General features: G+C 40.3%; 2 protein-coding genes and 1 long non-coding RNA gene across 10 annotated transcripts in view; 1 reads left to right on the plus strand and 2 right to left on the minus strand.

Moving 5' to 3' along the window:
* Positions 1-21,472, minus strand: part of VWA3A (von Willebrand factor A domain containing 3A) — a 75,185-nt gene extending 53,713 nt beyond the window's left edge. For all 3 annotated transcript variants that reach the window (XM_043523674.1, XM_037911388.2, XM_043523675.1), the window contains exons 1-14: positions 21,345-21,472; positions 18,626-18,717; positions 18,213-18,339; positions 16,820-16,944; positions 16,444-16,518; positions 14,863-14,917; positions 14,206-14,304; positions 12,605-12,711; positions 12,185-12,310; positions 9,343-9,451; positions 8,818-8,883; positions 7,640-7,765; positions 2,796-2,934; positions 2,602-2,705 (exon numbers count right to left, since the gene is read on the minus strand). In XM_043523674.1, the coding sequence (XP_043379609.1) occupies positions 2,602-2,705; positions 2,796-2,934; positions 7,640-7,765; positions 8,818-8,883; positions 9,343-9,451; positions 12,185-12,310; positions 12,605-12,711; positions 14,206-14,304; positions 14,863-14,917; positions 16,444-16,518; positions 16,820-16,944; positions 18,213-18,339; positions 18,626-18,690 (1,323 nt within the window). In that variant the 5' untranslated portion in view covers positions 18,691-18,717; positions 21,345-21,472. The remainder of the gene's footprint in view (positions 1-2,601; positions 2,706-2,795; positions 2,935-7,639; positions 7,766-8,817; positions 8,884-9,342; positions 9,452-12,184; positions 12,311-12,604; positions 12,712-14,205; positions 14,305-14,862; positions 14,918-16,443; positions 16,519-16,819; positions 16,945-18,212; positions 18,340-18,625; positions 18,718-21,344) is intronic.
* Positions 1,717-15,221, plus strand: LOC122461934. The gene is made up of 3 exons (XR_006284201.1): positions 1,717-1,894; positions 6,455-6,457; positions 15,201-15,221. It is a non-coding gene; the product is annotated as an uncharacterized LOC122461934 (long non-coding RNA).
* A 244-nt stretch (positions 21,473-21,716) lies between the features above and the next one.
* Positions 21,717-25,955, minus strand: part of MOSMO (modulator of smoothened) — a 51,800-nt gene continuing 47,561 nt past the window's right edge. For 2 of the 6 annotated variants that reach the window (XR_006284202.1, XM_043523677.1), the window contains one exon: positions 25,604-25,730. Coding sequence is in view for 4 of the 6 variants with exons in the window: in XM_043523677.1 (XP_043379612.1) it covers positions 25,728-25,730 (3 nt within the window). In the remaining 2 variants the exon portion in view is untranslated. Of the gene's footprint in view, positions 25,731-25,955 lie in introns of all 6 variants that reach the window. The other 4 variants (XM_007060623.4, XM_043523678.1, XR_005227070.2 and 1 more) reach the window with 4 other exon arrangements.

Genomic DNA, 25,955 nt, shown 5'->3' on the forward strand with positions numbered 1-25,955 from the left:
GGCTGTGATTGCAGAGCCCTTGGCCATTATCTTTGAAAACTCGTGGCGAACGGGGGAAGTCCCGGATGACTGGAAAAAGGCTAATGTAGTGCCAATCTTTAAAAAAGGGAAGAAGGAGGATCCTGGGAACTACAGGCCAGTCAGCCTCACCTCAGTCCCTGGAAAAATCATGGAGCAGGTCCTCAAAGAATCAATCCTGAAGCACTTACATGAGAGGAAAGTGATCAGGAACAGTCAGCATGGATTCACCAAGGGAAGGTCATGCCTGACTAATCTAATCGCCTTTTATGATGAGATTACGGGTTCTGTGGATGAAGGGAAAGCAGTGGATGTATTGTTTCTTGACTTTAGCAAAGCTTTTGACACGGTCTCCCACAGTATTCTTGTCAGCAAGTTAAGGAAGTATGGGCTGGATGAATGCCCTATAAGGTGGGTAGAAAGCTGGCTAGATTGTCGGGCTCAACGGGTAGTGATCAATGGCTCCATGTCTAGTTGGCAGCCGGTGTCAAGTGGAGTGCCCCAGGGGTCGGTCCTGGGGCCGGTTTTGTTCAATATCTTCATAAATGATCTGGAGGATGGTGTGGATTGCACACTCAGCAAATTTGCGGATGATACTAAACTGGGAGGAGTGGTAGATACGCTGGAGGGCAGGGATAGGATACAGAGGGACCTAGACAAATTGGAGGATTGGGCCAAAAGAAACCTGATGAGGTTCAATAAGGATAAGTGCAGGGTCCTGCACTTAGGACGGAAGAACCCAATGCACAGCTACAGACTAGGGACCGAATGGCTAGGCAGCAGTTCTGCGGAAAAGGACCTAGGGGTTACAGTGGACGAGAAGCTGGATATGAGTCAGCAGTGTGCCCTTGTTGCCAAGAAGGCCAATGGCATTTTGGGATGTATAAGTAGGGGCATAGCGAGCAGATCGAGGGACGTGATCGTTCCCCTCTATTTGACATTGGTGAGGCCTCATCTGGAGTACTGTGTCCAGTTTTGGGCCCCACACTACAAGAAGGATGTGGAAAAACTGGAGAGTCTCCAGCGAAGGGCAACAAAAATGATTAGGGGTCTGGAACACATGACTTATGAGGAGAGGCTGAGGGAACTGGGGTTGTTTAGTCTGCAGAAGAGAAGAATGAGGGGGGATTTGATAGCTGCTTTCAACTACCTGAGAGGTGGTTCCAGAGAGGATGGTTCTAGACTATTCTCAGTGGTAGAAGAGGACAAGACAAGGAGTAATGGTCTCAAGTTGCAGTGGGGGAGGTTTAGGTTGGATATTAGGAAAAACTTTTTCACTAGGAGGGTGGTGAAACACTGGAATGCGTTACCTAGGGAGGTGGTAGAATCTCCTTCCTTGGAAGTTTTTAAGGTCAGGCTTGACAAAGCCCTGGCTGGGATGATTTGATTGGGGATTGGCCCTGCTTTGAGCAGGGGGTTGGACTAGATGACCTCCTGAGGTCCCTTCCAACCCTGATATTCTATGATTCTATGAAATGAATAAATGGACACAAATCTGATATCAGGAATCACAACATTCAAAAACCGGTAGGAGAACACTTCAACCTCTCTGGCCACTCAGTAAAAGATTTAAGGGTGGCAATTTTGCAACAGAAAAGCTTCAAAAACAGACTCCAATGAGAAACTGCTAAGCTTGAATTAATATGCAAACTAGATACCATTAACTTGGGTTTGAATAGGGACTGGCTGGGTCATTACCCATATTGAATCTATTTCCTTAAGTTAAGTATCCTCACACCTTCTTGTCAACTGTCTAAATGGGCCATCTTGATTATCACTACAAAAGTTTTTTTTCTCCTGCTGATAATAGCTAATCTTAACCAATGAGCCTTTCACAGTTTGTGTGGTAACTTCCAACGTGTGTGTGTGTGTGTCTGTCTGTCTTACAATATGTTCCATTCTATGCATCCGATGAAGTGGGCTGTAGCCCATGAAAGCTTATACTCTAATAAATTTGTTAGTCTCTAAGGTGCCACAAGTACTCCTGTTCTTTTTGCGGATACAGACTAACACGGCTGCTACTCTGAAACAGGCTATAAAAAAGTGTCATTTACAACACCCTGGATGATGTCTTTGGCTCAGATCCAGGTGAACCAGTGCAGTCTATAATTATTTACTCTACTCTGCATTGGAAGCTGCAAACCTTGCAATTGCACTAGTTCAGCCAGCTGGCTTAACTCATCTCACAATGCAATGCCCGAGGTTTGGAAAATTACCACACATGGGTGAATAATATCTGGCTAACTCATCTGTGCTGCTTTGAACATTTTAATCCATTTTCTGTGGTTACTTATCTAAATTGCCCGAGAAACAGTTTGGTGCATTGGCACAGCAATACTGTAGAAACATTTTAAATATTTCCTTGAAGAATTACAAACATAGCTCAGACATCAGGCTGACTTTGGCATGTCAATGGTTTTACCTAAGGACATCTAAAAAAGCAAAGAGCACTTGGTTAATAAAGTGGGTTCTTGAGAGGAAAGAGCTGCAGCTTTGTGAAAGTGAACATACATTAAAATTAGTCATCACAATCTTGTGTAACAGATACGGGAATATGAGGAGGAACAGGTCCCAAATATTTACCTCATGCAGAGTTGATGACACTGTTTTCTGAAGAATAGGCACAAATTCTTCCACAGATGAAAAAGCGTTAGGAGCCAAAACTTGATAAAGGCTTAATTTCTTGGCTATAACAAACAAGGAAAATGCTAAATGAAATATACACTTATTTTGTAATCCATGCTTCATATCACATTAAGCTCTTTTATATGCAATACCTTTCAATCCATTTGTCTTTAACCAGCCTGCTGAGGTTTTGGCCAGGAAGCTTGGCATTTGTATAACAAGAGGTCCTTCATGCTTCGGAGGCTTGGGTAGGAAACTAGCAGGTGTCAACTTGGTAAATTCTGTGGAAATCTAGACAGATTTTAAAAATGCTTTATGTAAATATCAATAATTGTTTTCTCAATTTTAAAACATAGAAGCATACAAATGTAGGGGTGAAAGGGACCTTGCGAGGTCATCTTGTCCAGTCCCCTGCACTGAGGCAGGACCAAGTATACTTAAACCGTCCCTGACAGATGTTTGTCCAACCTTTTCTTAAAAACCTCCAGTGATCGAGATTCTATAACCTCTGTTGGTAACCAGTTCCAGTACTTAAATATGCTTATAATAAGCAATTTTTTCCCCAATATCTAACCTAAATCTCCCTTGCTGCAGTTTAAACTAACTACTTCTTGTCCTGTTTCCAGTGGACATGAAGAACAATTGATCACTGTCCTCTTTAAGACTTCTCAGGTCTTTTTAGTCTTCTTTCCTCGAGACTTAACATATGCCCAGTTTTTTAAACCCTTCCTCATAGGTAAGGTTTTCTAAACCTTTTATTAATTTTGTTGCCCTTCTCTGGACTCTCTTCAATTTGTCCACATCCTTCTTAAAGTGTGGTGCCCAAAACTGGACACAATACTCCAGCTAAGGCCTCACCAGTGCGGAGTACAAGTGGTGCATTTACCTCTTGTGTCTTACATATAGTGCTCCTGTTAATAGACTCCAAAATTATAATAGCCTTTTTCACAACTGTATCACATTGATGGCTCATGTTCAATTTGTGATCCACTATAATCCCCAGATCCTTTTCAGCAATACTACTGCCAAGCCAGTTTTTCCCCAGTTTGTAGTTGTGTATCAACTTTTCCTTCCTAAATGTAGCACTTGTCTTTATTGAATTTAATCTTGTTGATCTGAGACCAATTCTCCAATGTATCAAGATTATTTTCCCACAGCAGTTTTACATATGCTAAAATCTGAGGTACCAGTTAGTAGCACAGCTAAAAACTGGCAGAATGCTGTAAAAATATTTTGAACATAGATAACATTTCCAATGATCCCTTTTAAAATAGCTTTTGGAGTATAGCATTCCACTGCATACACTGTGTTAGGCACACTGCAAACCTGTGGATTTCAATGGGATTGCATATTATTACTGCAGCACTAGGGCTCAAAAACTGTTATATATGTTCTTAGCAACTCCATAACTATCAAGGGCTGTACAGAATATATAAAAGGAGCAGAAGTGGTGCCTCTCACTGTGCAGTAGTGTAGAAAGTCATGCTTCTTCAAAATAGTTCAGATGTCAGTCCAAGGACCAGTGTGCCTGCTGGCCAATTCTACAACAATAGGGAGCCATTTGGATTTGTTCTCCATGGGGCAGAGTTTTGCCCCAGTATGCTTATTAAAATCTTACTGTTCTATAAAAATTGAAACAAAATTACAGTTAAATTTCTCAACATTATTTTCTCCTCTGGCTGCCGAACAGGGGTTTCCTCTCAACTACGTTGAGATGTGTTTCCACTACTGCTACATCTGACACTCTTTGGTCAAACAGAAATGGTTGTGGTTAAAAAACACACCCAGCTAATACTTTCTTGCAAACAAAGTACATCATTTCACTTAAAGAGTCTCCATGCATTTATTTACACTACAGAAAAGAAGTAGGCTTAGGTTTAATTTAGGTTAAGTTTATTCCCTTTGCATCAGAAATATGTATTTTCTCTCATCAATCTCCCTTGACCCCACTTGCTGCTCCAACTAGCCCTCCTTCTCTTTTCCATTTCTAAGCTCACTGAATGCATTGTCTACAACTTCTTTCTAGAATTCCTCTCCTCTAACTCCATCCTGGACCCTCTCTAGTCTGGCTGCTGCCCCTTGCACTCCTCTGATCAGTCTCTCATCAAAGTCTCTAGTGACCTCTTCTGGGCCAAAGCTCAGGACCAATACTTCATACTCATCCTCCTCAACCTGTCAGCTGCCTTCAACCCATGCCTTTTTCTCTTGAAGTTTTATCCTCCTTCAGCTTTTTTAACTCCATCCTCTCCTGGTTCTCCTCCTACCTCTCTAATTGCTTTTTCAGTGTCTCATCTGGAGAATCCTCCTCATCCTTCCCCTCCAAATTTCTCTGGGGTCCTAAAGGGCTCCGCCCTTGGTCCCCTTTCTCATCTCCCTCTCCAATTTATCTCTGGGTAATCACATTAATAAAACACCTCTGCAACTATCATCTCAATGCTGACCACACACAGATCTACCTTTCTACTGTCTCCTTCTATCCAAATTAAAATCTCAGCCTGTCTTTCTAACATCTCCTTGTGGATATTTAGCTGTCAGTTTAAGCTCAACAGCTTCAATGGGGCCCTGATCCAGGACAGGGGCTCCTAGGTGTTATATTTGCAAAACAGATAGAGATAGCTAGATGTAAAGTAGGGTCTGAATGAATGCTTCCCTGACAGCTAGCTGGGAGGGGGAGAGACTTTGTGTGTGTTTATGTAAATACAGTTTGCTCCTGCTCTGCTGAGATATCCAGCAAATAGAGTGGTGTTTTGCTCAAAGGAATCAACTTTGGCTGATGTGGGTTACAAATCACTTTAGGACTGAATGAAGGGGTAATGAAATGCTGTTACCAATGTTGTAATTATTGTAGGAATACCGGGAAGCAGGACTGTGCTTAACCAGTCGCAAATGAAGGGGGTCACCCTCAGCTGAAAGGACCACATTAAGCCAGGGGCTCGAATGCCAGAGCCCTGTGAAAGTAAGAGGGGTGGGGACAGGTGTCCCAGCTAGGTGGTGTGTAGACTCTCCCTAGGAGTCCCCAGAATGTTTTGACTTGTTCCTCCCCACAGTTCAAAGAAAGAGCTAAATAGGCTTCATTAGGAGCCTCTTTTGTTATTTTAAATGCTCAATCAGAGCTGAAATCAGTTGTGGTGTGACTGTGTTTCTATCCAGACTGCTAAGAGCTGAAAATCACTAAGAAACTGATTTGCAGAGGTCACAGCAGAGAGGCAGGTGATAGCAGAAGGTGACTGACAGTCAGCTGGCGAACAAGTGGTTGGTGAGGCGGTGAGCAGAGCAAGTGGCTAGCAGGGTGGCTGACGGAGGGGAAAGCGGGTGAGTGGAGCAAGTAAGGTGCCTCCTTACCTTTACCCGGGGTGGGAAGTGAACTGTGCAGGTGCACCTCTGAACTCTGGGTCTGCACTTACCAAGCACAGCAACTGTGAGAGGGGTGCAGAGAAGGAACAGGCACATTAAAGGGACTTTTGCACATGTTTATGAACCCTGTTTGCAGTGTTTTCCCAAATTAACGCCAAGTTACTTCCCTCCTTTTATTAAAAGTTTCTTTTCTACACTCAGACTCTGTGCTTGCAAGTGGGGAAGTATTGCCTCTCAGAGGCGCCCAGGGGTGGTGTGTAATTTTCCCAGGTTACTGGGTGGGGGCTCGAGCTGGTTCTGTGTTGTATTGATGGAAAGGAACCCCTAGATATTGAACCTGGCCCTGGTTGCTGATGGCTTCGCCTGGCAGAAGGGTTACATATAAATAAATTTTCAAAAAGGGATATATCCTAATTTTACAGAGCACACTAGAGCTTATGGAGAACAGATCATGCAGATGGTTCACTGTTGTAGCTTGTGTGGCCAACAAGTTTCTGGACTGACACTGGAATTACTTTGGAGAAGCATGGCCTTCAAAGACACTATAGTGTGGGTTTGATTCCATTTGGTAATTACAGAGCTGGCAGAAATACATACCGGAGTTGCTGTGCCCTAGTGCTGTCATAGCATTTATTATGTCTATAAACTGCTCAAGAGTTATCTCCTTAAAAAGAATGGAGTTAAATTTAGTCAAAAATCCTATTCTGGGAGATGTGAAACATATCCAGAGAAAGAAACACAAGCAGAAGCTCCTATCAGCTGGTGTTTTCCCTTGCCTTAGAGACAGGCATTTCTAGAGTCCATGAGAAAGTCCTAGTGACACCTGATGGAAGTCCTCTTTAACTGCCTCCAAATCCCCTGGAGGAGAGGGCCCATTCACCTGCACAGCATTGCCCCTTTTACCTACGAGACAGAAAAGCTTACTTTGTTTTTAAAAAAAATCTTATATGCATCTAAATTTTAAAAAATAGAGCTGTTAAGCTCATTTACATTAAGGGTGGTAAGCACAGATGAGTTATTAAGCTGTTTCTAGGTTGTCAGGCCCCCAGCAAGTACATGATGGCTCGTGTATGTGGCAAAGAAAAAGATGTGGCATACAAGACAACATAGCTCCTTCTACGCAAGTCAAAGCCAACAGAAAGATGTGATCAAGAAGCATTTCCGTCTCAATAAAGCAGTGCAGCAAATTCTTCAGGTGCTTTACAGAAGGAGAGACAGGCACAGGAAAATATCCTTTTTCTTTTTCCCAACCTCACCAAGGGCATAGGGAGGTTGGAAATGGAAATAAATGTTAATGAATGAGGCTAGCTTTTAGGTAGGCCAGCATTTGTTTTGGTGTCCATTATGGCCACATCCTATGTTTTAAAAATATTTTCCCAGCTGCTCTCTTTTTTGGTAAGTATTTCAGTTTACCAAAATAATTGTACCTAGAATGACTCCATTCAGGATCCATTCAAAGCTTTCCCTTACCATTTGTTAGTATTTATCTGATCTTACAAAGTACAGCCAGTAAATAGCATTTAAATTTATCATTGTGATCTGTTAGTATAGTATGTTTTCCCTATTCTGATCATTAATACAGAGATCTGCATGTCTGTGCTATACACAGATTATCTGAAAACAAAACAAATACCGTACTTACATCTTGTACTCTACCAATAACTGAATCACCAATCCTTCCCTGGAAAGTTTCTTTGATGCTGCTGAGAATGTTCTTAGCTTTTTGGGATTCACAAAGCAGTAGATAAACATCGCTACTATCGTAATTCTGTTATGCAACAAGAAGAGGAAAAAAGGTTGAAAGGATTATACAATTCCTATGTTGTATTCAGTGTAGTTGTAGCTGTGTTGGTCCCAGGTTTTTAGAGAGACAATATGGGTGAGGTAATATCTTTTATTGGACCAACTTTTGTTGGTGAGAGAGACAAGCTTTGGAGATGCACAGAGCTCTTCTTCAGCTCTGTGTGGCTTGAAAGCTTGTCTCTCTCACCAACAGAAGTTAGTCCAATAAAAGATATTACCTCATCCACCTTGTCTCTCTATGCTTCATAGTAAAACATCAAGCAAAATGCCAGCTCATCTGACACTGACACCAGTTATTTTATGGGCACTACCAATGATGCTGCCTCACAGAACAGAGTAAATGTAGTTGTAGCCATTAAGATTGTGTACAGAAATGTCTCCCATTATTTAGTGAACATGAAATATTTGAATTAGTCTTCAATGATAAAGCCCATAGCTTTCATGCTACTTAGAAATTAGACCAGTGGTCCCCAATCAGTGGAGCGTGCCCTCCTGGGTGGCATAGAAGAACGTTCATGGGGCACATCAGGGCCAGAACAGTCCCCACGGGGCAGGAAGGGAGTGCCACCCAGCCCCACTCTGCCCCTAGCTCTGCTCTGGCCCTGTCCCCAGCCTCAGACCCCACTGCCAGCTCCCATTGCGGTCCGGCCGGGACCCACTCCCAGCTCCGGCCCCAGACCCACCCCCAGCTGCAGGCCCAGCCTTGGCCCCCTTACCCAGTCTGTGTCGTCCCCCCTACAGCCACGGCCCTGTTCCTGGTCCCACTATATCTGCAGAATATCTGAAGAAGTCTCCTGCACCCTTAGGAGAGCATTCCTGATTCTTGAAAACATTTAAGCATATATTTAATTTTAAGCAAGCTCTTAAGTGCTTTCCTGAATAAAGACTGTACTTACCAATTCTTTTTACTATAAATTGCTACAAAGACGAGAACCTATTTCACCAAGAGTGACAGCATGAAAATAAATAAACAAACAAACGAAAAAGTTGTTCTGTGTACTTCTAGCCTAAACCTACCTCACTCTTTGAAGAATAGCAGTGATAACGGCCTCCAACAACTTCTGCAAGGTTCTTTAGAACAGCCTACATATATGAAGAGAAGAAAAGTTACTTAAGATTTGGGCATCCCAATTTATAGGATTTCTTGTTACTAGTCAGCTCTCTAAAACAAACAGAGTAGCACCCTTAGCTGTGTGTAGCAAGGGCTGCAAACAATTTTAAGATGCTGTAATCTTTTCTAGGCTGTTATACTTAGGAATAGGAAAACAACTAAGATAGCCTGAAGAGACTGATAACAGGTTACAAGATTGGTCACAGATAAGCTTCACCTCTGGATTAAAATGCCATAGTTAAACCTCTTCCTTCTAAAGGGGAAATATTTCACAGCACTCACTACTTGAGATTGAGATCCCACAATAAATATTTGAAAACATAATTTAACACTTCTGTAAATCTATGAATGTACAAAATATCTTAACTACAGCTCAAAAGGAAACAAATGACAGGTCGTTTTTAAGACAGATACAAAGAATGATTACTTACAGGAGGAACATGATTGCTACATTCATACGTAATGGTGTGTATCAGCAGCTTTCTCCCCAAGGTACATTGCTGAATATAGTCAGACAATATTTCCGAAGACTGATCGGGGCTGATGAAAAATAACATCCACAATTCCATCAACCAAAGAGTAGAAAAGGTCATGCTGGTCAAACTGACGTGCTTGTGGCAGGGGTGGAGAAGAAATATCAAATCACAGGAACATAATTTAAGCATTAGGCAAAAAGGGGTACCTGCCATTTTGTAACTTTTTATACATTTGTGTATCTGCTCCCTTTTCAACAGCTCCTCCCTCTACTCTGAAAAGCAAGTTCTAAAATAGTTTCATAGGATTCCATATTTGTCTGTAATGACTTCTGGATCAAATTTGCTTGGTTTACAAGTTCCTGTGTGATGCTGGGCAAGCCACATACAACAAACTTTCCATGGGTATTCACTTCTGCATGTAATTAAAGGCTGTATCATAATGCATATATACAAGGGGCCAAATTGGGTCTGCCTGGGCAACATTCACTCTGGCATTTCCTAATTTGAGAGTGCTTGACTTTGAAAATTTTTAATCTTCTTAAACCTTAATTTTGTATTTCCTAATTTTTTGTAGTTTAGTTTATTTATTAGAGCAACTTTAAATGATTTTTTTTGTCTTTGAATTTCCTTAATTCTTTAATAGAAATAAAATCTTTTATACCTGTGCTATTTAATTAATAAAGCACTTACACATAGGTTGCCTTCAGTGAATTTACCTCAGACTACCATTTTTATGGCCATTTCACCACTCAATACCATGTTGACATTGAAAGTAGTTTAATTAAACTGTATTCAAACATAACTTTTTAAAATGCAACTTCAATTTTACTAAAACTTCCAAATTGTACAAGAAAACTGATTAGGGACTCTCAGCTATAATTTCTCACTTTAAGGTAAACATTCAGAAAGCCATACCCCCCAATTTATAAGAAAGCAGATAAACAATCTACATGAAAAGGAGCTGGAATTTTGCATCTTATTTTCATATAACCCTTTCTGAGGAAAGGAACAAGCAATAAGAGAAGAAACAGTGCAACTTTCCCCAGTACGCACCCAAAGGGGAACACCAGAAACTTATCCAAACTCAGTCTGCTTTCCTTACAACTCCTCCTGGGACTCTTCTTTGTAAGAATATTATGGGAGTGTGAGGTAAACCAGCTAGCCAAGGCATCCATTGTCATGACAACTCAAATAAACTGGAGTGAGAGTGATGCATGGGTGATGTCATAATGTTCCTGTTCAAGCACCAGCAGGGAGAAACTTAGGTGTACTCTGTGTGTGTTGGGGCGGGGGTGGGGGGGGCAAAGGAATCAGGCTTCTCTTTCCTCAAATTTCCTAAAAATCATCATCATTCCACACACATATGAATTAGTGTCTGAATGTTGGTTCAAATTCTTCATGGCATGTTTAGAAAAAAAGAGTTTAAAAAATGGTGAGACACTGAGATGCACACCCTGTAAAACAGAAAATTAGGGTGCAACCATAACTCTAGTTTTGTGTACTGGTGTGGTTGGGGAAGCACCCAACAGTGCTAATCCTTGCTGGAACTTCCAGGCACCCCACTCAGGCAGGCTTTGGCCCATTGGCTAATTGTCCGTTCAGTCCTATCCCCTTCTGGGGGGGGGGGGGGGGGGTTGGAGAGGTTTAGCTCCAAAATGTTCTTAAACAAAAAGCAAATCCAACTCAACATTGGGCCATCCACCATTCTTCCCATGGGGTGTCCAGACCCTTTCCTTTGGGACTGGTTGCCCAACAGTCTCTTACTGTGTGTGGTTTGCTCCCTAGAGTCTAACTTCTCCCTCCCAGCAGCTGCTCCGACTAGTAGGCTCCACTATATGCAACTGTGCAGGCAAAGCTCCCTTCAGGCAAAGAGCTCCATCTTCCTTCCTGGCCAATCAGGCCTGAAGTGAGCCAGGCTCCCTCCTTTTAACTCACCTCCAGGTTTGGCACTGACCGCAGGCATAGCAGGGTGGGGCTAACTGGGCCCACAAGTTCTCCTTAACCCCTTCTCTGCTGTTTTGGGACTACTGTAAAACCGTAATAAATCAGACCTGAGCCAAATCTGCAAACCTTTCTTTGAATCTCCTGTGTTGGTGATTCAGTTAAAATGGAATTTGGATCCAGACTACCCCAAAATATCACTTTAGGAAAGCCAATGGTCTCCTCAATGCACCTTTAAAATAAATTTAATAAGTAAATATAATGGAATTAGTCCATATTGGTTACCTGTGCACTCACCAGAGTCCTTTATATATTATTCTTTTCTTGCACTCATTCATTTCAATTATGCAAACTTTAAAATGGACACCACAGGTTGCAGAATTTAAGTCCAAAATCTGTGTCAGATCAACACTGGCTGCTGGCCAAAGCACTATGGATTCTATTTTGCGCCAACGCTTATGATCACAGACAGCAGATTAGTATGAACACACAATGCTACTTTACAGAAGTAATTCCAGAGCCATTCACATTCCCACTGAAATCCTCAGTGATGCTGATGAATTTTTATTGACACAATATTAGTGTTAGACATTCTATTTATCAACAAGAGGACAAATTTGGAAGGGAAAACTATTTTCATATTGTTACAGAGAGGATTAGCAAGTAATAAGGGTTAAAATAGAAAAAGTAGCACACATGTAAATGAGGAAAGAACTGAAGAAAGGGGGATGTCAATAATGTCTCTTTAAAAGATAAAAATCTAGCCTAATTTACAACTAGGCGGAAAGTATAAGTCTGAAGCATTTAATTCTTTATGCAAGTTAACATTTATTGCCAGTTTAGATAGTGGACCTACCAGCTTCCTACAATAAGAACCAATGAATTCAGTTCCCTCATTGTAAGGACCTTCTTTAAAGCTTTCAGCAAATTACAGCCTCCACTGGGTTGTAGCTCCTGCACCCACTGTCTTGCTTCATCTAGGCTAGGAAGACAGAAAATTAAAAACTTATTGTACACTTAACTAGTATATGGCCTTTTTTATTAAGCATCAAGATCACATACCCCCTGGTTGATGGCTAAGATCTCCTGTGTGATTTACCTGTATGAATGAGCAGACTCATTTGCAATGCATTCACAATTCATTTCTGTATTTTTTCTGGCAAATCACTGAAGGCACAAAACTACAGCTACAATTCACTATGAGCACAAAACTGCTCCTAATTAAAAGGCGGCCCTGTTTGAAAACCCATTGTTATAAGCTAGGAAACATACTTACACGCGCACATTGACGTTTGTTGGATTCTCCCATAGAGATGAAATCTCAGTACCAAAGGAGAGGAAATATAACTGTTTCTTATAACACAGCTGTTCATCTATTAGACACTTAATAAAAAATGTTAGTGAGTTAATATCCCTGCTATTACTGGAGTTATGTGCAAGAAAAAAAATTGTGATTTGCTAAAGTCAGTTCAGACTGTAGTATTCTGAACTACTATATAGGAGAACTAGGCTCAGAACTGAAGTGACACAGATTTAGTTTTAGTTTGGCACACTGAGAGACAGCAACTTAACCTAGTCTTTGTGCACCATGCTGACATAGTATTCCCATTCAGTTGGTTAAATGGGGAAATACATACTGTGTCAATTTCATCAGCACCCTTTAATAAACAAGCAAATGAGAGAGAAATGATATTGATTCAGAAAGCACATGTTCACCTATTGAGCTGTGATCATACGAGCAACTGAAAAAGAATGAAGCAGCTATGATAGGATGTCAGATAAAAGTAGCTTTCACTTCTAGGGCTATACCTTAGGTAGGGCATTCTAGGCCCTTGTCAACCAGAGAGTGTAACAATTTTCTTGAAGTATCTTTACTTATGCTGCACAAATTATCAAAGAAGTAGGTGCAGTCAATTTTAAGTAACCTTCACTGGTATATGAAGAAAGATTGTACAGAGAAAGCTTCAAAACCAGAAAATATAATTGTTATTGTGACATTATTGTGTCTACCTTTAATAATCCTCATTAGAAACACTTTGTAAAAATAAACACAGTTTTGTTTCTTTTGGAAGTTGGGGAAGAGACTGTAAGACAGCAAGGTCCTGACCCAACAAAAAGCACACTTTGCTGCATCCAAATGCATAAGCACAACTGCATCCTATTCTTTATAGACATAGTACTGTATGTACAACTTGGCTCTCACGTACTATGAACTATTTATTTCTATTATGTACATTACTCTAGCACAGGGGTTCTCAATCTTTTTCTTTTGGAGGCCTCCCCCCAACATGTATAAAAACTCCACAGCCCACTGTGTCACAACAACTGTTTTTCTGCATATAAAAGCCAGGGCCAGCATTAGGAGTAACAAACAGGGCAATTGCCCAGGGCCCCATGTCACAGGGGTCCCTACAAAAGCTAAGTTGCTCAGGCTTCGGTTTCAGCTCCAGATGGCAGGGCTGGGAGCCCTGGGCTTCAGCCCCACACTGCGAGGCTTCAGCTTTCTGACCTTGGCCCCAGCAAATCTAACACTGACCCTGCTTGGCGGCCCCCTAGGTGCCCCCGGACCCCTGGTTAAAAACTGCTGCTCTAGCAGATGCTTTTGAAGCACATCTGTCTGGGGTTGGTTAATATTTGAAGTCAGGTCTTCAATTTTTGTTATTGTGGCAGATGCTTAAAATGTTTGAATCTTGATATTAAACAAATAATTTCTACTTTAAAAGTGATTAAGGTAAATCTATATATCTCCAGCAAATTAACTGTTGATACTTAGAGTAATATGTAAATAAATGATTATTACACTTACTTTCTTCCCTGCACTCAGAGAATCTTATTTAACTTACTTTAAGAGTCAGAGTCTCTTTCAGAATTATTTACCAAAAGGTCTTTCTGGAACTCAAATAGTCGAGGTTCACAACTTATATCAGATACATCAACCAGGAGTCCAACTTTGTTCCCTTTTATAAGGCCGAACACCTAAACATATAAAATGTTCATTTAAATATTTTGTGCTGATCTAACTTTAAATTTCAGTATGTACCTCTTTATGCTGCCATTTTCATTTAAAATATTACATATTTATTGTCACTTATTTTTTTTAATGCTTAAAAAGTGAGACAATGGCAGAGCAAAGAGAAAGAGATATGAGTTTTGAATTCTACCTTCTGTTCTGAGTGGGCAATACTCCCTCTGCCCCTAGATGACATGTTTGTTACTTGAGAAAATGAAGGATTACTCAGTTCCATAGTATCCCCATCATGCCAGTCAAGGGTGCTAGCTTTTTGGATACTGCCGATACGCAATCCCTGCTTATAAAATACCCATCTGAATAAAGGCTCAAAACATATCTCAAATGAAACATCTATCAATTGAGAAGACAAAACATTGCTCCATTGTGCTCTAGTTACTCACAATATGGGAAAAATACAAAAAAGCTTTCCGGGTGGGATTCTAGACAACTATTAAACAGTTAATATATCCTTTAGCACCATATGCAGGTTCCCCTTTAAAAGCATATTAAAAAGTTAACATTACCTTTCTGCTGTCCTCCAACAGCCACTGAATTCGCTGGTGATAACGTTCAATTGCTCTGATAAAATACAGTGCACATATTTAAATAATGCATTCTCTTAAAAGGTATGTCAATTTAAGTTCAGATCTGTTTTTATCATCGGCCAAGTTTTCCATCAGGTGCACAACCATCGTCTACAAATATTCTATTTACAACATTCTCAACTGTGATACAGCACTAGTGGCTGCAGTATTAATTATTTAAATACTTCTTTCTCTAAACTTAATTGTTTAAATATCTAATTGCCTTGAAAAAAATGAGATCAGCAGAATGCTCTTTAATTAGTTGTGTTTGGATAAAGTGTGTGATGTGTGTGTGTATGGATGAAGGAAAGTTCAGCCAAAAGTCAAGTCAATTCATCCTATCTATTTAGCTTATTGGCTGGAGATTTATTTAATCCAAACCATACAAACTGATTTTTTTTTAAATGGTAAAGTCTCTTGATTGTGGGACAAAAGGAGCAAATTTATCAGTGTTGAAAAATGTTTTGGTGATTCGATTACAAAACCTCTTTTTCAATTATTTAACCAATTTTAAAGGATTTATAATTGGGGTGAAACTTAGCATTTGCTGTCCCAGCCCTAGAACAAACTGTTTCAGAATTATTTTTAAATAACTTGCTTTTTAACACCATGCTCATGGTTTTAGAACTGAGAAAAAGTTAAAAGAAAGGATTTTTATGAAAAAAAAATTTCTTTACTTCCGTGGAATGCAAGCCTATTTTTAATTATTTTGACCAAAATTTTGCAAGCAGCTCATTCACAGTGCACAGATAGCAAGTCCTGAAAAGGAGCATCCTGAGGAATCTGGGTCTCCGTACCTGATACATGGCAGTAGACCTAGGAACTATCAGACATATGTATTTATGGAAGATTGAAAGGATTACTATAATATTATTCTGCAGTATACTGAGCATATTTATCAGATCTGTTCTTTAAATGTAAATGTCCTTGATTTTTGGGGTTTGTCCCACAATTTTAGTGACTTTATTGCTGTTGTGGTTGATTATAAACTGTAAATGAGCAGAAGTTTATGTAGAAAAAGCTCATCCTTCAAACCTCAAAGAAAAGAGTTTCTTCCTCCCTTCCCAAAACACACACACTTTTTTAGCATACCAGGCCATGTGGCTCAGGTCTCATAACAGGCTATATAGCCTTTCACTGTTAGGTCATCAATTTGAAAAAAACCCAGGTCAATAGCAAACAAAAGTCATTACCCATCTGATGGATGTTCAGAGGCCTATCTGAGGTGAGTTGATTGTTAAGATCCCACTTGACAGGTATCATCACAAAAACCACCATGGGTTCTAATGGACACCGAGCGAACCCATATTTCCCAGCGATTGCCTTTCAACACTGAGGTACACTAGAGGGGCAGCATGGGGGAAGCTTTCAAAGCGGCTATTTATGTTTCATTTGTTGCATCTCCAGGGTTGATCCAGCCCAACATCAGATATGAAAAAAACCTCATTTTACAACTATCTAAGTTTGGAGGAAGGAAATCACTCTTATACTTTGAAACTGTAGCACATATTATATACTTACTCAGACAGCTTGGCTTCAAAATTAACAACTGTCTTGGCAGCAAACTCTATCTGTTCTGTGGCATTTCTTGAATTCCTAGAATGAAGTATATATTTAACATGAATAATATAAGCAAACTGAAAAGGAGTACTTGTGGCACCTTAGAGACTAACCAATTTATTTGAGCATAAGCTTTCGTGAGCTACAGCTCACTTCATTGGATGCACCCGATGAAGTGAGCTGTAGCTCACGAAAGCTTATGCTCAAATAAATTGGTTAGTCTCTAAGGTGGCACAAGTACTCCTTTTCTTTTTGAGAATACAGACTAACACGGCTGCTACTCTGAAACCTGTCATAAGCAAACTGATAGATTAAGAAGGGATGGCACTGTACTCACAAGACAATATTGCCTTTCTTTAGGAGATCTTCTAACGTTAATTGCATGGATTCTAAACTGTGGTTTCTTAGCCATTCTTCTGTGGTTTGTACCTCACTGGATTGCATTTTCCTCTTTTGCACTCTCTGTAGATCAGAAGGAGGAGAAAAGTTAAAGGTAGTGATTAGAAACAGCAAGTGTTGTTCAAATGTTGCCAGTTCTGAGGGATGGCAGGAAAGAGGTATTATTTAGTAATTAAATCATTGACACAAATCCACTTGCAGCAAGCAGGAGGCCTTGGGATCTAGAACAGAAGGAATGCTGCCTAGGGTGTATTATGGCAGACACCAAAGAAGGTGTCTGCTACATAGTTTCAACAGGCATTATAGTCTCTTATTTCCTCTTGGAACATAATACATTAGACGCTTATTAGTAGCAACATACTAGTGCCCTTTTGCTCCTACGTGACTGTTGCTGTTATGGGGAGTGTCAACAATTCACAGTATGGAAAGTGTTCTCAGGGGAAATGTTGCTCATAAGCAGTGGTTGCACTTACAAGGTGTTGCTGCAAACAAGCATCTACTGTGCATGTAATTCAACATGAAGTATTCAAACAAATAAATCACTGTGATGCCACTAGAGGTCACTGTCTCCCTTCATTTTCCTGTTTCATAATAGCTTAATTATTCATAGAATCAAAAAGAACCATAAGCTATTCCTCTCTCTTTCTTTTCTTTATTATTTTTTAAGAAATAACCAACGAAAAGGTAAGAAGATACAAGAGTTCTCTTGTTACATGGAGAAGAGAATAACCATTAATGACACTGGAGATGATTTTATTGTGTATAATATATACATTTGCTGATGTAAAGCACTGATACTCATGGAAATTGATACCTAAAATACAGAAAATTAGATACTCAATAGTATTTGCTCTCATTTCCTTCTCAATATAAACCCCACAACATGTGAAAAAGCAAACCATGGAGCAGAAGGCAGGTGAAAACTGCAGTCAGAAAAATCTTATTTTGTGAATTTAAGACAACACAGGAATAGCTGATAAACACAGCAACATGTAAATTAAAAGAATTATTATAATGGTTGACCTAGCTAGTCCAGAGACTGCCATTAACCTGAGAGTCTCTGGATTAAGTTTAGAAGTGTGAGCAACAAGGGTGATGTCGTGGTGGGAGTCTGCTATAGATCACCAGACCAGGTGGATGAGGTGGACGAGGATTTCTTCTGGCAACTAAGAGAAGTTACTAGATCACAGGCCATGGTTCTCATAGGAGACTTCAATCACCCTGATATCTGCTGGGTGAGCAATACAGCAGTGCACAGACAATCCAAGAAGTTTTTGGACAGTGTAGGGGACAAGAAGTGATGGATATCCGTGATAGTGATATTTGCTTACCAGAAGGTCTTGTGTCTGGTTGATGTGAGTAACCAGTAATCCATTATCGGGCTCCAAATCTGTTATTGTAATATCATGCCAGGATGGTCGGCCTTTCACTGGAACTGTGCCAGATCCCACGCTTACCCTACAAAATAAGTTTCAGAGTGGTAGCTGTGTTAGTCTGTATCAGCAGCAGTTGTATCCATCACTGAGTGCTGTCGCACTGTCAAATAGTCCATTTATAAAATAGTTCATCATTACCCATAAGAATTAAACATTCTGGTTTCTGTTGAACAACTAAGAACTCTTATGCTCCATTTTAAGCATCCCAATATACATATGCATGAAAAAATGTAGTTTGCATCACCAGAAATGTATATTTCATTTCCATTTAAGCATTTCCCCTAAGGATTTTGCAACAACATCCTTACCCTACTTTTTCCAAAAACTGATCATTGTCCAGTAACTGAGCCATTTTTCTTGTTTGTGCATCCATTGTATTTGTGACCAAAGATTTAACCTTCTTTAAAAAAAAAAGAGACATAGCATTAAAGAGTGAAAGTTTAGAATATCAAGAATAAAAGCTATGTATCAAGCATTTATATAAGATATCACTTTCCTAAGACTATAGTCCCACAGATACAAATCAACAGAAACCACGTACTTAATTATATTGCGTGCAGTACTTGTGACCAAGAAAATTAAAAAAAAGAAGTGGAAGTTATTTGATTATTAATTATTATTATTATATAATATACTTGGAAACCATTTTGCAAGAAGTCATTCACCAAGGGTTCTATCCAGTAAAATATGTATTCAAAATTGCTGGAAAATTGTGTATGTTGGTCATGCAACTCTTTAAGGAGAATGGTAAATCCACCAAAAATAAGAGCTCTGCAACTGAGAATTAGACGTAGGAAGGAGTTAGAGAGCTTATGAAAACACAACTCACTGAAGCCATCTGACTTCTCATCACTAGAAGCAACCAAGAGAATTACTATAGCCTTAGGAAAATGAACGAGGAGTACTTGTGGCACCTTAGAGACTAACAAATTTATTTGAACATAAGCTTTCGTGGGTTAAAACCCACTTCATCGGATGCATGCAGTGGAAAATACAGTAGTAGGAAGATTATACACACACACACAGAACATGAAAAAATGGGTGTTGCCGTACACACTATAACAAGAGTGATCAATTAAGGTGAGCTATTATCAGCAGGAGAAAAAAACCATTTGTAGTGATAATCAGGATGGCCCATTTCCAACAGTTGACAAGAAGGTGTGAGTAACAGTCAGGGCGGGGGGGGGGAGGGAATAGTTTTACTTTTGGGAGTGGATGGGTCATTACACAAAGTAAAACTGTTACTCACACCTTCTTGTCAACTGTTGGAAATGGGCCATCCTGATTATCACTACAAAAGGTTTTTTTTCTCCTGCTGATAACAGCTCACCTTAATTGATCACTCTCGTTATAGTGTGTATGGCAACACCCATTTTTTCATGTTCTCTGTGTGTGCATATCTTCCTACTGTATTTTCCACTGTATGCATCCGATGAAGTGGGTTTTAGCCCACGAAAGCTTATGCTCAAATAAATTTGTTAGTCTCTAAGGTGCCACAAGTACTCCTCGTTCTTTTTGCTGATACAGACTAACACGGCTACCACTCTGAAACCTATAGCCTTAGGGTTAGTTATGTGCCAGTTGCATCACCAACAGGGGCATGCCGGTTGCTACTGTCACAGAGGCAATCTGCTACTCTGGTTTTATGTTTCTTAATGCAGATAAGGTATTTATTTTTTAAATTAATATTTTTGCCAGGATATTCAAGAGAAAAACAACCATTTAAATGTATTCTGCTTTGGCATAGCAAGATCACACAAAAAAGTTTAGGTCTATATGTCTAACTTGCTTGTTTAGTCTGTTTCTGTTATACACTGAATACTGTACAGTCAAACAGTTCTTTCAGTAGTTTACAATTTTCAGGTCACTCCTGATTTGGAACCAGAAATTCTCCTTTCCCCTTTTCAATCTGGTTTTATCATTTACAGAGCATAAATAATTTAAAACTGACATTTCAATCTTCTTAAAGGCTCTTTATTCAAACTCAGTTTACACATCTTCAAGTCTCTTTTCTGTTATATAATGATGGTCCCCTGCCGACCCCATATAGATGAGACTCAGGCTAAAAAAATAAGACTGAGGGTATGCTGCCAGTATGAAGCACAAATGCAATTTTTTAAGCATCTTATATGTCATCAGACACCCAGGCCAGCACACTTTAGGTTTATCTTTCGGTTGGACTGTCCCGTGTACTTCAGTAACAATGGCAGTTTAACTATTTGAGAGACAAGTTGGGTGAGGTAATATATTTTATTTGACCAACTTCTGTTGGTGAGAGAGACAAGCTTTCGAGCTACACAGAGCTCTTCTTCAGGTCTGAGAAACTTACTGGGAATGGCATCGCTTAATACAAGATGGAACAGATTGATAAGCGTAAGTAGCTACTGGATTTATAGCTTATGATAACAATCTATAACCTACTAATAAGCCCCCACCAGCTAATTCCCCCCTTCCTTTCCTCCCTATGACTGTGGAGAGGTGTTATCAGGCCACTTCACCTCGATTGGCCCCTTGAAACGTGTTAATGACTTATGCTAAACTCTCTGTCCCACCTTGTATTTAGCTGTGAGTAAATTTCCCAGACCCGAAGAGGAGCTGGAAAGGTGTCTCTCTCACCAAGAGATGCTGGTCCAATACCAGATATTCCCTTACTCACCTTGTCTCTCTCCTCTCCTGGCACCCACACAGCTACAACCACCCTGCATACAATGTAACCTCAGTTAGTGTACAGCCACCCACACCACTGACTATCTGCATTAGATCTCATCTGACATTTCCTCCTGCTGAGCAAAGACCCGACCCCCAGGGGCCGGACACCCCCAGCGCCGTCAGCGGGAGCGGCGGGCGCTCAGAGCGGCGCCGGAGCCGGGCCGGCGGAGCCCAGGCGCCTCTGAGGGGACTCGCGAGCTGCGCAGCCAGAGGGGGCTGAAGCATTTGAACCTGGGCGGGCAGGCGCGAGCCCGTTCGAGTTCAGCTCGCCCCGGCTTCTGCAAGAACCCCCCGCCGCTGGCAGCTTTTCGGCCTCACCCGCTCCTCTCCTTCCGCGGCTGGGGCGGGCCGGCCGGCAGCCCCGCCGGACAGGGGAGAACAGGGCAGCCGCCGCTCGCCAGGGGAGCAGCCGCCGCCTGCGGCCCAGCTGTGTGTTACCGCGTTGCTAAGAGAAACGGGAGAAACTATTCCCCGCCCGGCAGGGGCCGGGTCACTCCTCCCCCCACGCCAGGCAGTGGTACGGTCCGCTGGGCAGGGCTGCGGCGCCGCAAGCCGGCCAGGGTGGGCGTGGAGGAGCCTCGCCTGCAGGTTCCCAGCCTAGCCGGGGGGCTAGAGGGCGGCTCTCCAGGGCCGCCTCCGGCGGAGGCTGCAGCAGGCGCCGCTCGCAATTAGTGCAGACGGGGCCAGGCCTGTCGTAGACAATTTATTTTGATAAACTTGCTCGATAACAAAAATACAATGAAGAAAAGTCTGTTCGTTTGCGCAGTCTGTAGTAGCAGGTGCCTGGCCATCAAGCGCCTGAAGAGTGTCCGAGGCTGGGGGAGGAGGACGCTGCAGCACAGACTTTCCTGCCGCCCAGGAGCAAGGTGACCGCTGACGCCGAGGCCGGACGAGCGAGTGGCAGACACTTCTTGCCTTCACCTTTTCCATCCTTCGCACCGTTTGCAGAGGACAGCCTAGAGTGGAGCCAGGGGTCCTGGTGAATGGGCATGTCCAGGGATAGGCTGCGATGCTTACACAGAGGCTCTGAAACAGCAGTACCGGTCCATGGAGTCGGGGGGCCTAATCCTGCCGCTGAGCGTGTCACTCAAGAGAAACGCCCACTGAAACTAACCCAAAGAGTTCTGCTTGAGTAAAGGCAGGAGCAGGATTAAGTCTAGTGTTGTTACACACTACCAGCACTTTGGACCAGTTGTTAAATGCCTAGACGCTCAGCAATGAAAGTCAAAGGATGAATGGGTTTGTAAATGCTTTCGGAGAAACACACTGCTCCACAGAGAAACCAAAAAAGCTTCTAGTGAGTTATTCCTTCTGTCTTCAAGAAGCGTTATACAGACACATTTACAATTTTCCTTTTTAAAGTATTTTAAGTTTCTGATTAGGACTTGAGGTTAACCAAATAAAACTACAAAATGCATACATAAATTGCATTATGCTGTGACATTAAACCTTTCAGGTGATAATGAAATGAAGATTAAACAAGAGTGTGCTGTGATTTATAATAGAATAAGCTGTCCTTCAAAATATATAAAACAGCTGGCAGAGTCTGAAAAGTTTATGTAAACAACAACATGTAACATGGGTTACCACCTTTGGAGAAGATTCATACTGAAGCATTTGCTTTAATGAGTTGAAAGTCTACAGATGTTTAGGCATGTTCAACAGGAACTTCCTGTAGTTTAAAAACTAATCCTTGTGCAAATAAAACCTATAAATAGTATTCAGCAGATTTTACAGTGATGCTCTTAGGTATGAAAAGAATGCATACAACTTTAAAACAAAATAACAGACATAAATTTGACAAATGATTGCACCATAGAACAGTGTTTTATATACAGTTTACAAGATATGATTTTCTGCTATAAATTAATACTGTACTATATAGTACTTAGTGACCTTATTGAAAAGCAACTATTGACAGCTGTCTCTTTTCACTCACAGGGACATTTTTAATGCAAATGGATCCATCTAGTTGTAGACTGAAATGCCCAAATATTAACTAAAACAGTCTGCTAGCTGAAGCTATGCTGTCTTTCAATGATTCATAGGATTGGCTACCCACTAAGGTTCCAGCCAGCCATTCATAGACTGGATATGCTTCACGATAACTGTTTCTTTTTTTAATTAAATGGTAATACATTTTAAATATAAGCTTAAATGAATAATATTATTATACAGGATGTCACTAACTGAAATAAGTAAACATGGGGGAAAATTCTTAGCAGCTGAGAAACTCTTCCCCCGCCCCCATGTCTGTGATCCAGTTAAAATATTTTATGGAACTATTTACAACAAGACTGACATTTCTGAGGGGGAAAAAAGCTATTAGCTTATCAAATTAATTAGTGAGCTATGATTCATTGTTAACACATTATATCAGGCTATACCACCAGTCTTATAATACTGTTGAAAACATTTAGACCCCCGTCCTGCAATTGGATCCACCCAGATTGCATCCATATACACAGCTCCACTGATATCAGTGAAGCTTTGGATTGCCTGTGCAGCTATGACTGCCAGATCAGAATCTAAATTAGAAACCAATCAAATCTGAACTAGCAGTTCTAGATGAGAATCTGGCTGTATATTTTTATACTTCAGAAAAATTTAGAGAGACTTTGATGTGAAAGCTTCCTTCGGCTTGTGAGTGAACTGATAAGAGATATTTTCTACAACCGAGAGAAAGTGATCCAAAACATCAATCAGGTAATTTTTCCTCACTAAAATACTTCTAATGGCACACAGTTCAATATAATTGTATAAGGTATCTCATTTCTAACACTTGTTTCTGCCATGATAGCTGTTTTTTTTCCAAAATACATTTTAGAAGCAATATTATCATTCTTACAGAAAAATGCACTCAGTTTCACTTATGCCTTATAAAAGCATAAGTTTAAGTAATGCAGCGCTTTTCATAAGTACATTTGGACAGACACTTTGTTGTCAAGAGATACGTTTGTCAATACTTCCCCATAAAAAGATTAACTGGGGAATAAGGGCTTGATCCTGCAAGCAAGCTTCCTGACACATCAATCTAAGTTTTGTGCTAATAAAGGTCAGATTTTAAGTGAATATTGAAGTATATAGCACTATCCATGGATCCAAGGTTTATACAGTTCTTGTATTTAAAGAACGTTGATTTCAGGGGAAAACTTACACTCTGAATTCAGGTGGTCCTTATGCCCACATTTTTATCTTCAACTTTAGTAAACAAGGCATATGGACATTAAAAACAGTTATATTGCTCATTTTTTGGTAAAGAAGATGAATTAACCTAATACGCACAAGTGAAAATAAATTCATCCAACTTTACTACAGAACAGTGTTTTTACAGGTTGACCTAAACACTGAATGTTTTATGCATTAGAAAAATTTACCTATGGTAAATTGCTGTGCTTGAACATGTATAAATAAATTCATTGTTAATGTAACAAACAAAGCAGTAGAAAAGAGACTCCCTGTACAACAGTTGCTAATAATTTAAATAGTGTCCATTTCCCAAAATTAGGATTTTAACTTTAAGGTATGATGTGATCTCACCTTCTACCCTCATATACAAATAAATTACCATACAAAGAATTTTAGCTTAACTTAAAATTGCACCTAGAAAGGCATGGGATTGTTTGTACCTGTTACAAAAACCTGTTAAAATCAAGGGCTGCTACAAAGAATGAGGTAAACTGAAGACTCTCAGGTATGTGGCCTTCAGAGAAATGGCTTTTTTCTATTGAGTTCTAGTTTTGCACACCACAGTGTTCTGCTAGCAAAGCATTCTGAGTTATCTTCCAGGAACTGTTTGTGTGTATATATACACATATACATACATATATATATATATATATATACACACACACACACATACACAGAGTATACTGCATCAGCAAAATATATATATATATATGTATATAAATATAAAGACCCCCCCAAAAAACAAAAAAAAAAGTTTCTTAGTGTTTTTCTACAGCTGAAGGGGGATGTATGTCTTTTTTTTTGTTACATACATTGTAAAGAACATATTTTGATCTATTGGCTTCTTGGTGCAGTAATGCAAGATGGATTCATTTTGGTGCCAAAGGCTTTGCCCATCAGAAAGAAGATGTAAAATGCTAATCTCCTAAATTGTGAGGCCAGCCTCACTTGAACTCCTTTGCAACCCTCTGGTCTACCACAAGGTTCATAAATACTTCGATTTTCAAATTGTTAGACATTAAAAACAGATACAGTAACATGGGGCAATATGCTTCTCAGTGTAAAGCATTCTTCTTCACTAGTCCCTATCACAGTGCAGACCTGACTGCATTAATATGCTCAGGAGATTAGTCAACGATGTCTGTATTTGGTTATGGGAAAGGCTCTCTCTCTCTTTTTTTTTTTTAAAATCCAAAGTGCATAGTAAGAACAAGTCAAAGCATTCCTCTTTTCAGTAAGCATTTGATAGTCTGATCTAGGCTTTCTCCTGAGAATGCAACTCCGATATCTTGCTCTCCTCTGACACAAACTCATGCAGTTCAGATATTCATCAGCCAGGTAAACAAACTTTGCCAGCAAATAGAAGTCCCACTATTGTAAAGAAAATTGATAAGACAAACAGTACGTATGAGGACCCAACCACTGTGTTGTTGGGCAGTTTATATGGTTGACCTCCAACTTCATTGATGTAAAATCCTATTGGAAATATTAGGGCTGCCATGCAGAATAGGATCACTGCAAAACAAACAAACAAAATCAAGTTAGCATCTTGTTGAAAGTCAAAATGTTTGCCAGTTTGTACGGCAAATACTGAAAAGAGTGAACAAATATCCTTCTGTTGTTACTACAGAACAAAACATGGTCTGAGGTCCACCAATGCCTAACTCACAGGAACCTGATCATGTGGGACATACCCTGATCTTAACAGATCCCTGCTCTCTGTTCCAGAGGAAGGTGAAA

This window comes from Chelonia mydas, chromosome 10, assembly GCF_015237465.2.
Source record: "Chelonia mydas isolate rCheMyd1 chromosome 10, rCheMyd1.pri.v2, whole genome shotgun sequence".
Taxonomy (NCBI): domain Eukaryota; kingdom Metazoa; phylum Chordata; order Testudines; family Cheloniidae; genus Chelonia; species Chelonia mydas.